Below are 13,774 nucleotides of genomic sequence, written 5' to 3' on the forward strand. Positions count from 1 at the left end.
TGCGGGCTAGCATGTTCGCTCTAACTGACAATGCCCTGCGCTCCCTCTCCATATCTAAATCATCCTTCAAGTCTTCGGTCAGCAAATGTCCCAAATATTTGAACTGTGTCACTCTTTCGAGTGGAACACTATTAAGGATGATAGGTGGTATAAAGAAAGGACATTTACTTCCCGCCTTAAAGACCATGATCTTTGTTTTACTTACATTGTAAGTCAAACCATGCGCTGTCGCGTACGCCTCACACACCTTGATTAGCTGACGCAATGCACTGACTGAGGGGGCCAGCAGCACCATGTCATCTGCGTAACTTAGGTTATTGACGCAGACACCGTCAACAAAACAGCCGACTTGAGTGCTACTGAGCTCCTCAATCAGTGCATTCATGTATAAACTGAAGAGTAAAGGCGAGCTCAACCCCCCTTGCCTTACTCCGCAGTCCATCCCACATGGGTCCGACAGCTCTCCTGCCCATCTCACTCGATTTTCCTGGTGTAAGTAGGTACCAGTACTTAAATAGTGAAATTAACTCCGGTGGTAGCCCTATTCCTTCCAGTTTACGCCAAAGTATGTCATACGAAATCGTGTCGAAAGCTTTCGAAAGATCCATAAAACAAGCATAAATTGGCGTATCCCGGTCGGTGTAATACCTGACAGTGTGCTTCAAACTAAGAATGGCAGCTTCCGTAGATAGCCCCGGTACGAAACCGAACTGAGCATCATGGAGCTTCACATACCTTTTTAAATGCGAGTTGAGCACACTGTCAAGTACCTTTGCTATTATCGTGGCCAAGGAGATAGGTTATTATTGAGGCCATTGGAAGTGTTGCAATTTGGTACTCCAGATAGGTTTTTTTTTAATGATGAACAGCTACAAAACACTCTTGTCCAGTACAAGGTTCTGACCAATGTTCTCATTGTGTAATACTAATGATGTGAAAGGATCCCAACCCCTATCTCTTAATCGCCGACCCAATTCTCAGACAAACTCCGTAACCTCCGCACCCCAAAGTCCAGCAGTCTCCACTGCAATTGGTATAAAATCATACAAGGCAGAATAGTTACTATGTTTCTGTTTATACTCCCATACTCCGCAGTCGAACCAGCAGCACTGACGGTGTAACTCATTGTCAGATGGGTCGGGGCAAAGGTGCTGACACACGTTGCGTCCCATAAGAGGCATCGACCCTTCTATCTAGGAGCCAATGTAAGACCATCTAGCTGTTTGCCATCAGCACGGCACTAACCCGGAGGCTCCAGGACACAGGGAATGTTGGCTGATACCAAAACCCTGCGATTTCTGCGAACTACTGCTGACGCAAAAAACGCCCAGCGCAATTATTTGGCACATTAAATGTGTTCCAAATGTTATACCGGATGTGGCCTGTAACACGAGCAAATAATTAAAACTTGTACTCCTCAAATGGTGACACTTTTGTTCAACAACTTTTAAAAATTATGAAGTATTTAGAGTCCCTATTTTTCATACAAAATAAATATTATCTTCAATGGACGCCATCGCCACGCCATTATCATTGTGATTGACGTTACTTGTCACGTCTTAAACATAACAAAATTCGCAATACATTGCGTCTTAGAATAAAATGTAAAGTGTATTAAAAATCAAACCACACGTTATTTTTAAAAGTTGCTGAACAAATGTTGGTCAGTATGAGGAGTACAGCCTACAGTTAAATTTTTTGCTCGAAGTACAGGCCACACCCGGTATATTATGTCATAAAATTAATATACTGAACAAAAAATATACAAATCAAAACATTATTTATTAAAATTAAACGACGGTTGCTTGCGAAAATAAAATCATTGGCGAAAAGTTGATTATTAGTTGATTAGTTTTTTAAGTCTTTATTTTTTTTTTACAAATATCTTACATTATTTTGTGTTTCAGTGCGTTCGGAGGGCAGCACCGCCCGCGCCAGGGAACAGCTCGCGATGGCGGGCTCCGTGGTGCTCGAGCGCCTCCGCGGCGACGCGACTGTTCACAGTGGAGCCAAACCATATGCCTGCCAACACTGTGGCAAGCATTTCAGAAACAAATATATTTTAATGAATCACATACAAAACACACACTTGTCGACCGGACAAAAACCATTTGCTTGTGATTTTTGTTGTTCTACGTTTCACACCGAATCGCTTGTAACAGAACACGAGAAAAGCGAACATGGTTTTACAAATTTCATGTGTGCTGAATGTGAGTATACTACGAGTTCCAAGAAAAGTTTGGAGACTCATTTAAAGATTCACTCTGTGGAGAACAATTTGAATTGTAGTTACACAAGTTCTTGTAAAAGTGATTTACACAAACACCAAACAATACACATTGCTGGAAATCCTATTAAGTGTAGCGACTGTGATTTCATATGCATTGATGAATCAAAACTGCGACGTCACCAGAAGACGCACAACCGAAGGCACCAGAGAATACTCACTAGAAAGAATCCTTACAAATGTAGTCATTGCGACTACAAGTGCAGTGTTAATTCTATTTTACGAATACACGAAAGGACACATACTGGGGCGAAGCCTTTTCAGTGTAGCTACTGTAATTACAAATGCAGTCAGAAGTCAAACTTACAACGACACCTGAGGATACATACTGGGGCGAAGCCATTTCAGTGTAGCCACTGTGATTACAAATGCAGTCAGAAGTCACACTTACAACTACACCTGATGATACATACTGGTGAAGTGGTGAAGCCATTTCAGTGTAGTCACTGTGATTACAAATCCAGTCGGAAGTCATACTTACAACAACACCTTATGATACATACTGGGGTGAAGCCATTTCAGTGTAGCCACTGTGATTACAAATGCAGTCGGAAGTCAAACTTACAACAACACCTGATGATACATACTGAGGCGAAGCCATTTCAGTGTAGCCACTGTGATTACAAATGCAGTCGGAAGTCACACTTACAACTACACCTGATGATACATACTGGTGAAGTGGTGAAGCCATTTCAGTGTAGCCACTGTGATTACAAATGCAGTCAGAAGTCAGACTTACAAAGACACCAGTTGATACATACTGGGGCGAAGCCCTTTCAGTGTAGCCACTGTGATTACAAATGCAGTCTAAAGTCACACTTACAACAACACCTGATGATACATACTGGGGCAAAGCCATTTCAGTGTAGCCACTGTGATTACAAATGCAGTCGGAAGTCACACTTACAACAACACCTGATGAAACATACTGGGGCGAAGCCATTTCAGTGTAGCCACTGTGATTACAAATGCACTAATAAATCGGATTTAAAAAAACACCAGAGGATACACACTCGAGAAAAGCCTTTCATATGTAGTCATTGTGATTACAAATTCAGCGATAAATCCAACCTGCGACGTCACCAGATGACGCATGGGACGAATCATAACAAGCAATAATAGTGACTACAAGTGCAGCCTGAAACAGCACCTGCGGAGACACCAGATGAGACGCGGAAGAGAACCCTTATTATAGGGATCGTTCGCGGCGGAGGGTATGTCGCCTTGTCCTAAATCGGAAAGTTACAACTGACATTGACACATCACTACAAGCAGGGGGCTCCTGTGCTGCTCCTAGTACAAACGGGCTATTTCATTTAAAGTTGTACCCTACACTTTTTTTTTAATTTGCAAATTTCTATGTTATTTCTACTCAGAATCACAAGCTCTTTCTATCCCTGCCGCGATAGCAGAGGACGCTGGTTCGATTCCAGCCTGGGGCACTGGATGCCTTGATCACTTTTTCTTAGTATATGACATTTATTACAGTTTAGAATGGGGTTGGCAACTGTCAAAGGTTTACATAGATGACGCCATCATAGTTGGCCCCTTTTTCTATGAGATTTGGCTTAAAGGGCTGGCATCCAGGGCAATAAAAAAAAAATTACACATTTCTACGGATTGACAGGGCAAACTCATGGAGTTATAAGAAGGAGTGAACTGTCACTTTTTTTGCCATACTAAATTGAACCTTATCACAGAGCCAGAAAGACGTTCGTACCAGTACAGAGAAAACGGTCCACTTGAGATAGCAAAGGTGGGTCGCGGTGTCTCACTCGCACATGTTGCCAATGTTAAAAATATACCATTGTGGTAGTATTTATATCAATATACTACTACAATTAAATACCTTCTTATATTATTTAAGTGCTATATTCAGAGTACGGTTCTGATATCTTTTAGGAAATTTGTAAATAATTATGATGTCAATATTATTAACTGATTTAACCAAGCATGTGCACAACAATAAAAAGCACTAATTTTGATATGGTAGACATTGTAGTAGTAAGTTTGAATATTAATTGGTATCCCTAACCTGATGACATATTTACAAACACGTGAATGCAAAATTTCTTAAAAATAGTGAAGAAATGTTGCGTTAAAGGTTGTGGGAGTGAAATAATTTCTAATTGTGTAATATCGTTTCACAAGGAAGCCACAATTATTACATTTTACGATAAAAATACAAGTTAGACATTGTCAAACTCATTAGGGTGACCATGATGTCGGCACGATGAGAACCAGTTTTACCACTTCCTTTATGGTTTTACACAATTCTTATTACGTACTTAAACGTAAGTTATATCATATATAAATAGGTATGTCTTTATTTCGGCATGTTTAAATTGGTGAAATGAGAGCCAATACAGAATAAATAATTGCAAAAATTGAAATCCAAAGTCCTTAAACATTACAGACACATTTATAAATTGTTATAATAATAAAAAAACACATAGATAATAAAAGAAAAATAGAAGTTTGTCGTAATTTACTGACTTTTGGGACGATACCAGACACGTTATTGGGAATTTAGCCCTCATAAGCACGAGCGCTTTTTCAACGCGCGTAAAGCCCCCTCCAGACTATCCGCGTGAATCGCGGGCGAAGCCGCGAACGCGAGTGTAGAGTCGATTTCGCTGTCTGCGAAAATCGACTCCACTCTCGCGTTCGCGTTCGCGCACGCGCATAGTCTGGAGGGGGCTTTACAAAAGGGGTTGAATCCGTTCACACGCTAAATTCGATTTAACGACCAACGCTTAAAGTCGAAAAAAAAAAACAAGGCTTGATAAAAAGCGCCACCACCATCGTGTGAACAAATACACATGTTTCCATTTGTTTCATTCTAACGGGCTTTTTTAACGCGCGTTGAAAAAGCGCTCGTGCGTATGAGGGCTTACCCTCTTTGGAAAATTTACTGCGAACGGCACATCACTAGTTTCTTTACATTTCACGACTCTTCTCTTTTCGCACAGATGGCCTACCACCGTGAATACTGAAGTTCGCAAATTACGGGCATCTTTCTCTTTTACTCCTATAAAGGAGTAATTACAGTGACAGAGAAAGATGCTCGCAATTTGCGAACTTCGGTGTTTATGGTTTTCGGTGACGCCGAAATAATTTTTAGCTTGTAAGATTTTTACTATTGTACGTATGTTAGTTTGTAAGGTATGTATCTATGGGCCTTAGTCGCCTGATAATAAATGATATTTTTTTTTAATTTAATTTATGCTCCAGTGACAAGCGTCCTAGTTAAAAACTATAACAAACGGGCGTAGCGGATCCACGCGACCCTGAGGCAGTGGCGGATTTGCTCTAAGGCCGAGTAGGCCCGGGCCTAGGGTGGCAGTCTATATGATGGGTGCTGAGAAAGGGGCGTCTAGTGCTTGCTACAGGGCCTGGGGCCTAGGACGGCAAATACTGTAAATCCCCCACTGCCCTGAGGGCCTACCCCAAACCACTTTCGACATTTTGTCTCTCTGTCGCACTTGTAAATTCGTACGTAAGTGTGACAGAGAGGCAACACGTCGAACTTGGTTCGCGGTAGACCCTCTGGTTCTGTCACCATATCTGTCTCTCTATCTCTCTCACTCATACCCGTGTTCTTGACAGACGTTACGGCGGACCACATTCCTGACGATCCACCATGTTCGTGGTCCAGTGCGCCTATTAGCAACAGCTTTTAGAACAACTAAATTAAGTGCCTAAGGTTGTGTGAAGCGTTTTACAGAAGAGAAAAAAAACTATATCCATCCCTTTTCAGGCCATAATACTAGTACAGCGAAAATACAGTATGATTCTCTATAACTATGCACGAATAAGAAAAGATCCTGGCCAAACTATATATTCAATGTTATCCTAATATCCCACATACATATGACTTATGGTCACCCTAATTAGAAAGAGATGCAACGGCCCACCTTGACTTCTCATGTGGACACACTTTTTGGCTAATGTACTCTGTCCGGTTTACTCTCTAGGTCCGTGGGCAAACTATGATGGCGCCATCTGCTAAATACTTCGACCGGCCAACCCCATTTATTGATTGATGTGTATCTTTTAATAAAAAGTATTATTCTATGTATTCTGCTTATTTTCCTTACCATCCTATATACTCACTGTCGCATAGCGCCCTCTCTCTCGACCGTCCCGGGCTGTCACGTCGGCGACATGTTGTCGTCGAGCGGCGCCACAGAGTAGACACCACCCAAGTAGCACAGATAGCTCTATAACTACTCACTTTTAGTTCTATCTAACGCTCTGTGCGTATTAAGAAACTTATAAGAGCACACTCGTGGTCCTACAGCTGTATAATAGATCTCAGTGGTATTTATATAGCTTAGGGCTGATTAAAAGCTGCATTACGGCTCTGAAAACTACCATTAATACGCAAAGAGTGATATAAAGGTATATTTGCTACGACCCTTTACAGCTTTAAGGGTTATCAAATGCTTTAACCGTTATAAGGTCTGTTTAGTGGATAAAATTACGCCATGTGCTGTATAAGGAGGTAATTGTGGACTTTTATTACGTTTACTTATTAAGGGAGCACAAGTGAACTATTATGAAGCTAATAGACGTATAATGGAACACATGTGGCACATAATACAGCTTGTCGCTTAACATGTTTACCGCTAAGCAGCTTTTATTACACTGACTTTTAAGGGAGCACGAGTGAAGTAATATGAAGCCAATAGACGTATAATGGAACACATGTGGCGCATAATACAGGTTATCGCTGAACGTGTTTACCGCTAAGCAGCTTTTATTACGCTGACTTTTTAAGGAAGCACGAATGAACTGTTATGAAGCCAATAGACGTATAATGGAACACACGTGGCGCATAATACAGCTTGTCGCTGAACATGTTTACCGCTAAGCAGCTTTTATAACGCTGACTTTTAAGGTTACACGAGTGAACTAATATGAAGCCAATAGACGTATAAATGGAATACATGGGGCGTATAATACAGCGTATAGCTGAACATGTTTACCGCTAAGCAGCTTTTATTATTCTGACTTTTTGAGGAAGCACGAATGAACTATTATGAAGCCAATAGACGTATAATGGAACACATGGGGCGCATAATACAGCTTATCGCTGAACATGTTTACCGCTAAAGCAGCTTTTATTTCGCTGACTTATTATAAGGGAGAACGAGTGAACTATTATGAAACCAATAGACGTATAATCGAACACATGTGGCGCATAATACGGCTTAGCGCTGAACATGTTTACCGCTAAGCAGCCTATTATACTACCATTTGGACTGTCTGCATAGCGGCTGTTAAAACGTTCACAAGATGCCTTATAATTGTTTAGAGGTTCACTAGTGTATCGAAATAACGACTTGGACTTTATAGTGGTTCACTTAAGTATCTTTATCAGATATATAACAGCCGTATGCTGCATATAAGAATTTTAACGGTTCACGTTGCTTTTTAACATTGACCGCCATTTTATTGTATATAACCTACAAAATTGAAATTGCTTTTCCAACCTTTAAGGGTAACAATAAGGTTTTGTGCCTGAGTTCTTAACCAAAATCATTAGTTTAGTACTTCCTATAACGTATTATTAACTTTTCATCTCATAATTCTGTCCAAACCACTGAAATAGTTTTTACACATAGCTTATTTATATCATTAATTTAAATAAATACTGATTATTTTCGTGGCGCACTGAAATTTCCTTAGATAATGTATATATATAATGTCAATAAACTTGCATTCCCAAACATCTTTCTCGCATTCATATATAAAAGATCATGTACAAACATTTAACTAAACACTTTAACAAAATGACTTATGGTGTCGTTGCGATTAACGTTTTTGCTTCAATATAAATATGTTCACCTCTGCGTTCGTCGTCACTATACTAAATATAATAGCTGATTTTTAAGGCAGAGGTGTAAAAGTATGTTATTAATTATCTTTTATTCAGCCCAACGTCAATCTTTCCCGGTATTAGGGCGCACATGTGACATATTAGCTGAATAAAGGGTAACTGGTGGTCTCTTACCCAGCCAATATACACCTCTTATAACTCCTGTTACCCCTTATAATTCCGTTAAATTGCTGCTACAACGCTCTTAAGTAGCTATGTGAACTTAAGGCTGCCTAATTTGTGCCCATTTAAGAGTTATAAAAGCTGAAAAGACGCTTATACAGCTCTTATGCAGCTTTTATATTCCAGCTTCAAGCGTATTCGTACTTCATTATGCGGCTGCCATACAGCTAATCTGTGCTACTTGGGCAGTACTGCGCCGCGCTCACACTACTTATAGTAGAGTCTGTGCGGAAAGAGAAGAGTCGTGGAATGTATGGGGCCCAATACATTTTACGACTCTTCACTTTCCGAACAGACTCTATGCTCGTGGAATCCCCACACAACAACACCGCTCGAGGAGCGGAGATATCTCATTCTCTAAAGCCCCCTAAGGCCCAGCCATACAAATGAAAAATCCAAAACTTGCCACTGAAATTTGAACCTATACTGTAAGAAATTGAGTTGATTTTGCTTTGTATAAAAATTTAACGAAAAAACCAGGGTGGCCACTTTCTGGAAAACCGGGAAAAGTCAGGGAATTTCGCTAGTCATGGAAAAGTCAGGGAATTGTCAGGGAAATTTAATGGAGGTCAGGGAATAAAAATTGTCTCTGTATGTACAGTCGACGTCAAAGATATCTTTACATTTTTCGCCTTGTTTCAAAGGAGTAAGGTGCAAAAGTGTAAACATAAATATCTTTGACGTCGATTGTACATAATACAAGTACATAATAAAAAAACAAATTATTAATTTTACCATCTCCAAACATTATAAATATCTACTATAGTAGGTAAATGCGATCATTCTATCACATCACACTAATATTAAAGAAAAACGTGTTATAATGACAATGCTGATTAAGGACGAAGTTACGAAGGCTGAAATCATTTGGTGTTTGTATCAAGTACTAAGTCATAGCTAACAAAGGAGCGGTGGACAAGCCGTGGATCTCTTTCCTCTGATGATTCCGGACTCTGATATCGCAAAAAAAATGCGCTTGCAAAGAACAAAAACAGCCTACACTGTTGTATACGGACGCCATATTTTTTTCGACAATTAAAAGAAGCATGTTCTGATTGTGATGTCGTTACCATAGGCTTTGACGAATCCCTTAATAAAGTTGCTCAGAAAGGGCAGATGGACATCTTTTTCCGTTATTGGGACAATGAGAAAAACCAAGTCCGAAGTAGATATTACGGCTCAGCTTTTCTGGGGCACGCAACTGCTGCTGATTTGTTGGAGGCTTTTCTTGCCACGACTGATGGCAATGACACAAAAAAAATATTGCAGGTTTCGATGGATAATATTTTTTTGCAAGACCTAAAGCCCAAACTCAAAAGTAAGGGCGAAGCAGGTGACCCAATTCTGCTCAACATGGGGAGTTGTGGACTTCATAATCTCAACAATGCGTTTAAAAAATCACTGAAAGCCTCGGGATGGAAGGTTAGCGTTTTTACGTTCTCTATACTACCTATTCTGCTATAGCCCCGCGCGACGTGAAGACTATACAAGGTTTTCAGGCTCGAGTACATTCCCATTAAATTTTTGTGCAGTACGTACGTTGGCTCGAGAACGTTAGCGTTGTTGATCGCGCCACTAAAATTATTTCGTATGCTTTGACTAAGGGAATATCTTGTTTCGATCCCGCAATCGCAGTCAATGCAGAATTCCGACGAGAGAGGCTCGATAAAGTGTTGGACATATTTGTCAAAAATAACCGGCTTTCAGGATATGAAGCAGATAACGCCAAAAGTGTCTGCAACATGAATCTAGTATTAAAACTGAATCTGGCATGAGGGTGGGGAGAAGTGACCGAACAGGATAGTCTTATGTATCTTTCAGTAGGAGTAGCAGCGAAAGAGCTATTATTGTTTGTCCTTGTCACAGTCTCACATTTTATTTGTTCCCCACCGTAAATTTAGTATGGATTATGGTGGGCAACAAATGAATTCGGCCAATCACAGTGTCGCATTTGCGTATGTTTTGTCCCTGACGGAGGCACGCGTATACCACTTCTATACGATCCTACCTTCTATGGTCTGCAATGATATTTTTAAATCACCTGAATTTGAGAAATGAATGAAACAATTTTCCATTAAGGATGGTCACCGACTGGATGATGTTTGGCTCGGTTTGATAAAAAAGGAAAATAAAGACATGCAAACTTTAATAAAAATGGTCATGGTGTTATCCCACGGAAACGCTTATAGTGCTGAGCGTGGCTTTTCCATCAATAAGGAGATATTAGTGGAAAATCTTTCGCAAGAGTCTATAATTGCGCAAAGACGCGTTTATGACGCTATATCCTAGAGTCGGACCAAGAAAAGTCGGCAGCGCATTTGATAGCCCACGCAGTGCAAGTGTTATTTATACGTCATAATTTCATAGAAGTTTGACGTTTAAAATAACACTTGCACTGCGTGGGCTATCAAATCCGCTGCAGACTTTTCTTGGTCTGACTCTACCACGGCGGTATAGACAAAATAAATATTGAAAAAAAAAAGATCCACGCGGCTCGATTATATTATATGATACATTTAATATCCAATAAATTCAGTAGTCAGAGGTACCTACTGTTTCAATTGGTTTTTCCTGTATACCTAGCTTTTAACAATAATGGTCAAAAATTAAATTAATTATTGGGTAACTGTAAGAACTGTCTGATAGCAAATTACAATTTTTAAATGCAATGAAACAGTACAAAAACGTCACCTGAAGTAGGATGTGAACCCACGACTTCCGTCTAACTATGCTTTCGCTCTTACCAACTGAGCTATTCAGATACTACTTCTTATTATTTACGTTTTTGTATTATTTCATTGTATTTATAAATTGTGATTTGCTAGCAGATAATTCTGCAAAAGCGCAAAAATGTATTCCAATTATATATTTTATATTTATTACATTTAAGATTATGGTCAGGGAAAAACTTGAAAAAACGCCTGGAAAACCGGGAAAAGTCAGGGAATTTTAGTTGTAGGAAATAGTGGTCATCCTGAAAAACAAATGCAACTCTGTTCCAATTGGATATGATTTAAATTTCATCAAACTGAATAAGTACTAGAGATGCAACGGATAGTTGTTTGGCCGGATACCGGATATTCGGCCTGACCATCGGCCGAATATTCTGCCGGCGGAACTATACCTTCATTTCGGTTTTTCAGGTGCGAATTGTGCAGGTCTAACCTGTTTCCTAGTGAACATTCGCGCGGACACATTTATAGGTTCGAAATGAGTGCACGCGCAAGTCAGTTGAATGTTTAAATTGTTTTAAAATAATAAACGAGTACGATTATGACCGTGACTGTTTCTTAAATCCAAATTGTTTACTCCGCAATCAAGCAATGTTACTATCCGGTATCCGGCCGGATAGTAGGCCACTAAGAATAAGAATAATGTTTATTTCTTTAAAATTATCCAAAATTATAACATTCATAATACACTTAAATAGAACATAACTAATGTAAATATACAAATATGGTTTTAAAAAGTAAACAATGTTTACTTAACATTAAATATAAAATCTTCTATGTAAGCTATAATTGTATCTGGCTCGAATATATTTTACATCAATACCTAAACTAAGTAACTCAATACTTGTATCTTAGGTATTTCGTGTTAGTAGGCTAATGTAGTGTAACTTATTGGGCAAAAAAACAATAAAGATTATATTAGTACGTGACAAAAACGTATGTAGGTAGGTACTTAAATAACTTTGTATGTCAAGCAATGAGCAAGACAACTAAATGCTAACCTAAGTATATAGCAGAATGATTATTTATAACAAACAATAGGAGGGTAAAGTGAGTGGACTATGTTATACAAATAGCAACTGGTGACATAACTATTTTTATGGAAAAAGTGACTTATACTATTTTTAATAACTCTTGCTATACATAGCGCTCTAGGCACCCTCATAGTCTATAGAACTTAAATATCTAGTTTGCGCATTTTTCCTCGCTGGCCACTGATCGTCTCCTGTTTTATGGTTGGACGGTTTCTTAAAGCGCTGACATGTAGCACATTTGGAAGCCTCACTCCTTGCACACTTCTTGGAGCTGTGCCCTGATGATCCGCAATGTCCACATGTGGGCTCTGTATCTCTGCAGAACTTAGCTGAATGTCCATATTGCTGACAGAAATAGCATAAGGTCAAAAGAGTAAAGTCTCGTACCGGACAGGAAGACCAATTGATATATACACGCTGTTGTTGTATAAGCATTCTTCTGATTTCGGCCGTACATTCCAAAATATAGTTGCAGGTAGAGCTGTCCTTTTTGCCTGATTTGTGACTGAGTTTGACTGAGTTCATAAATACATCTCTGGAGAAATTAGGTTGCAGGTCTAATATGTTCTGTTCGAATATACAGTCAAACACATCTTTTTCGGGCATGTTTGTCGGTATCCCCAGCAGGATTATCTTGGATCTCCGTTTGGCAGTGTCTTCTAGTTTAAGTCCTGATTGTTGGAGCTGTTGGGACGCTTTGAGCTTTTCGAGGTCGTCCTTTCTATCTGTGCTAATTATGACACCACCATTTTTCGTCTTCCTCATACCGCAAACATGTAGTTTGAGGGCTTCGGGCTTGATTAGGTTTTGGACTAGTTTTTTTGTATCCTCACTGGATTTCTCCTTATCGGCGGGGTAAATTGCGATGCTACTAGTTTTGGTTGGCACAACAGTGGACGTTTTTCCGGTTCTGATCATATCGGCGAAGGATTGGTTTACTTCGGTAGTTTTGGGTGCTGCTTGTAGGTACTGCTTAAGTTCATGAAGTTGGGTACTATAGTCTCTTTGCTGGGTTAAGTTCTTCACTTTAGCATGACACAGTAAATAATTCATCTTGGCCGACTGGTATTGAACGGCTAGCTGCGAGACTCCACCCATGACGCTCTTTGTAAGGTTGTTAATCCTCAATTTTTGGTCCGTGTTCAATTTACCTTCACTCGAAATTATGCAAATTTCATTGATGCGTATTTCAATTTGGGTCAACCATCCTTGAATTTCAGCTGTTGAGACCGTATCCGGCATGTCCGATGGTGCTGACGCTACAGGTGTTCCTTGGGCAGTTTCCATGTCTACAGTATTTTTTTCTGAAGGCGGTGGGGTCCGTAAAGTCCGTGAACTTCTATTAAAGGCGTCTTGCCCACTCATCGCGGCGTTGAAAAATTGTACTCATTTCCAACAGTCAGTATTACTCACGCTATAGTTCACAATTTGCTAAAAGTGCTGACACTGATTTGGCACAGTTACACTTTTATTGTTATGAATAATTATTACATAAAGAATTCAGAAATAGCAGTTGACACGACCGCCTTTGACGGCTGTCGACACGAGGAGGTCAAATGACACTATCCGGTATCCGGCCGGATATTAAAATAATGGCCTGATAGGCCGGATACCGGATAGTAACCGAATATCCGGTGCATCTCTAATAAGTACT

At 39.8% G+C, this 13,774-nt stretch overlaps 1 protein-coding gene across 1 annotated transcript; it reads right to left on the minus strand.

Moving 5' to 3' along the window:
* Window positions 1-12,237: 12,237 nt before the first annotated feature.
* LOC134800606 (uncharacterized) lies at window positions 12,238-13,407 on the minus strand. Its single transcript, XM_063773090.1, has one exon. It carries the CDS (start codon window positions 13,405-13,407, stop codon window positions 12,238-12,240), a length of 1,170 nt encoding a protein of 389 aa, XP_063629160.1.
* Between the last annotated feature and the right edge of the window lie 367 nt (window positions 13,408-13,774).

This window comes from Cydia splendana, chromosome 20, assembly GCF_910591565.1.
Source record: "Cydia splendana chromosome 20, ilCydSple1.2, whole genome shotgun sequence".
Classification (NCBI taxonomy): domain Eukaryota; kingdom Metazoa; phylum Arthropoda; class Insecta; order Lepidoptera; family Tortricidae; genus Cydia; species Cydia splendana.

Coding starts and splice junctions, on each gene's coding strand:
- LOC134800606 (XM_063773090.1), bottom strand. CDS start 13,407: ATGGAAACTGCCCAAGGAACACCTGTAGCGTCAGCACCATCGGACATG.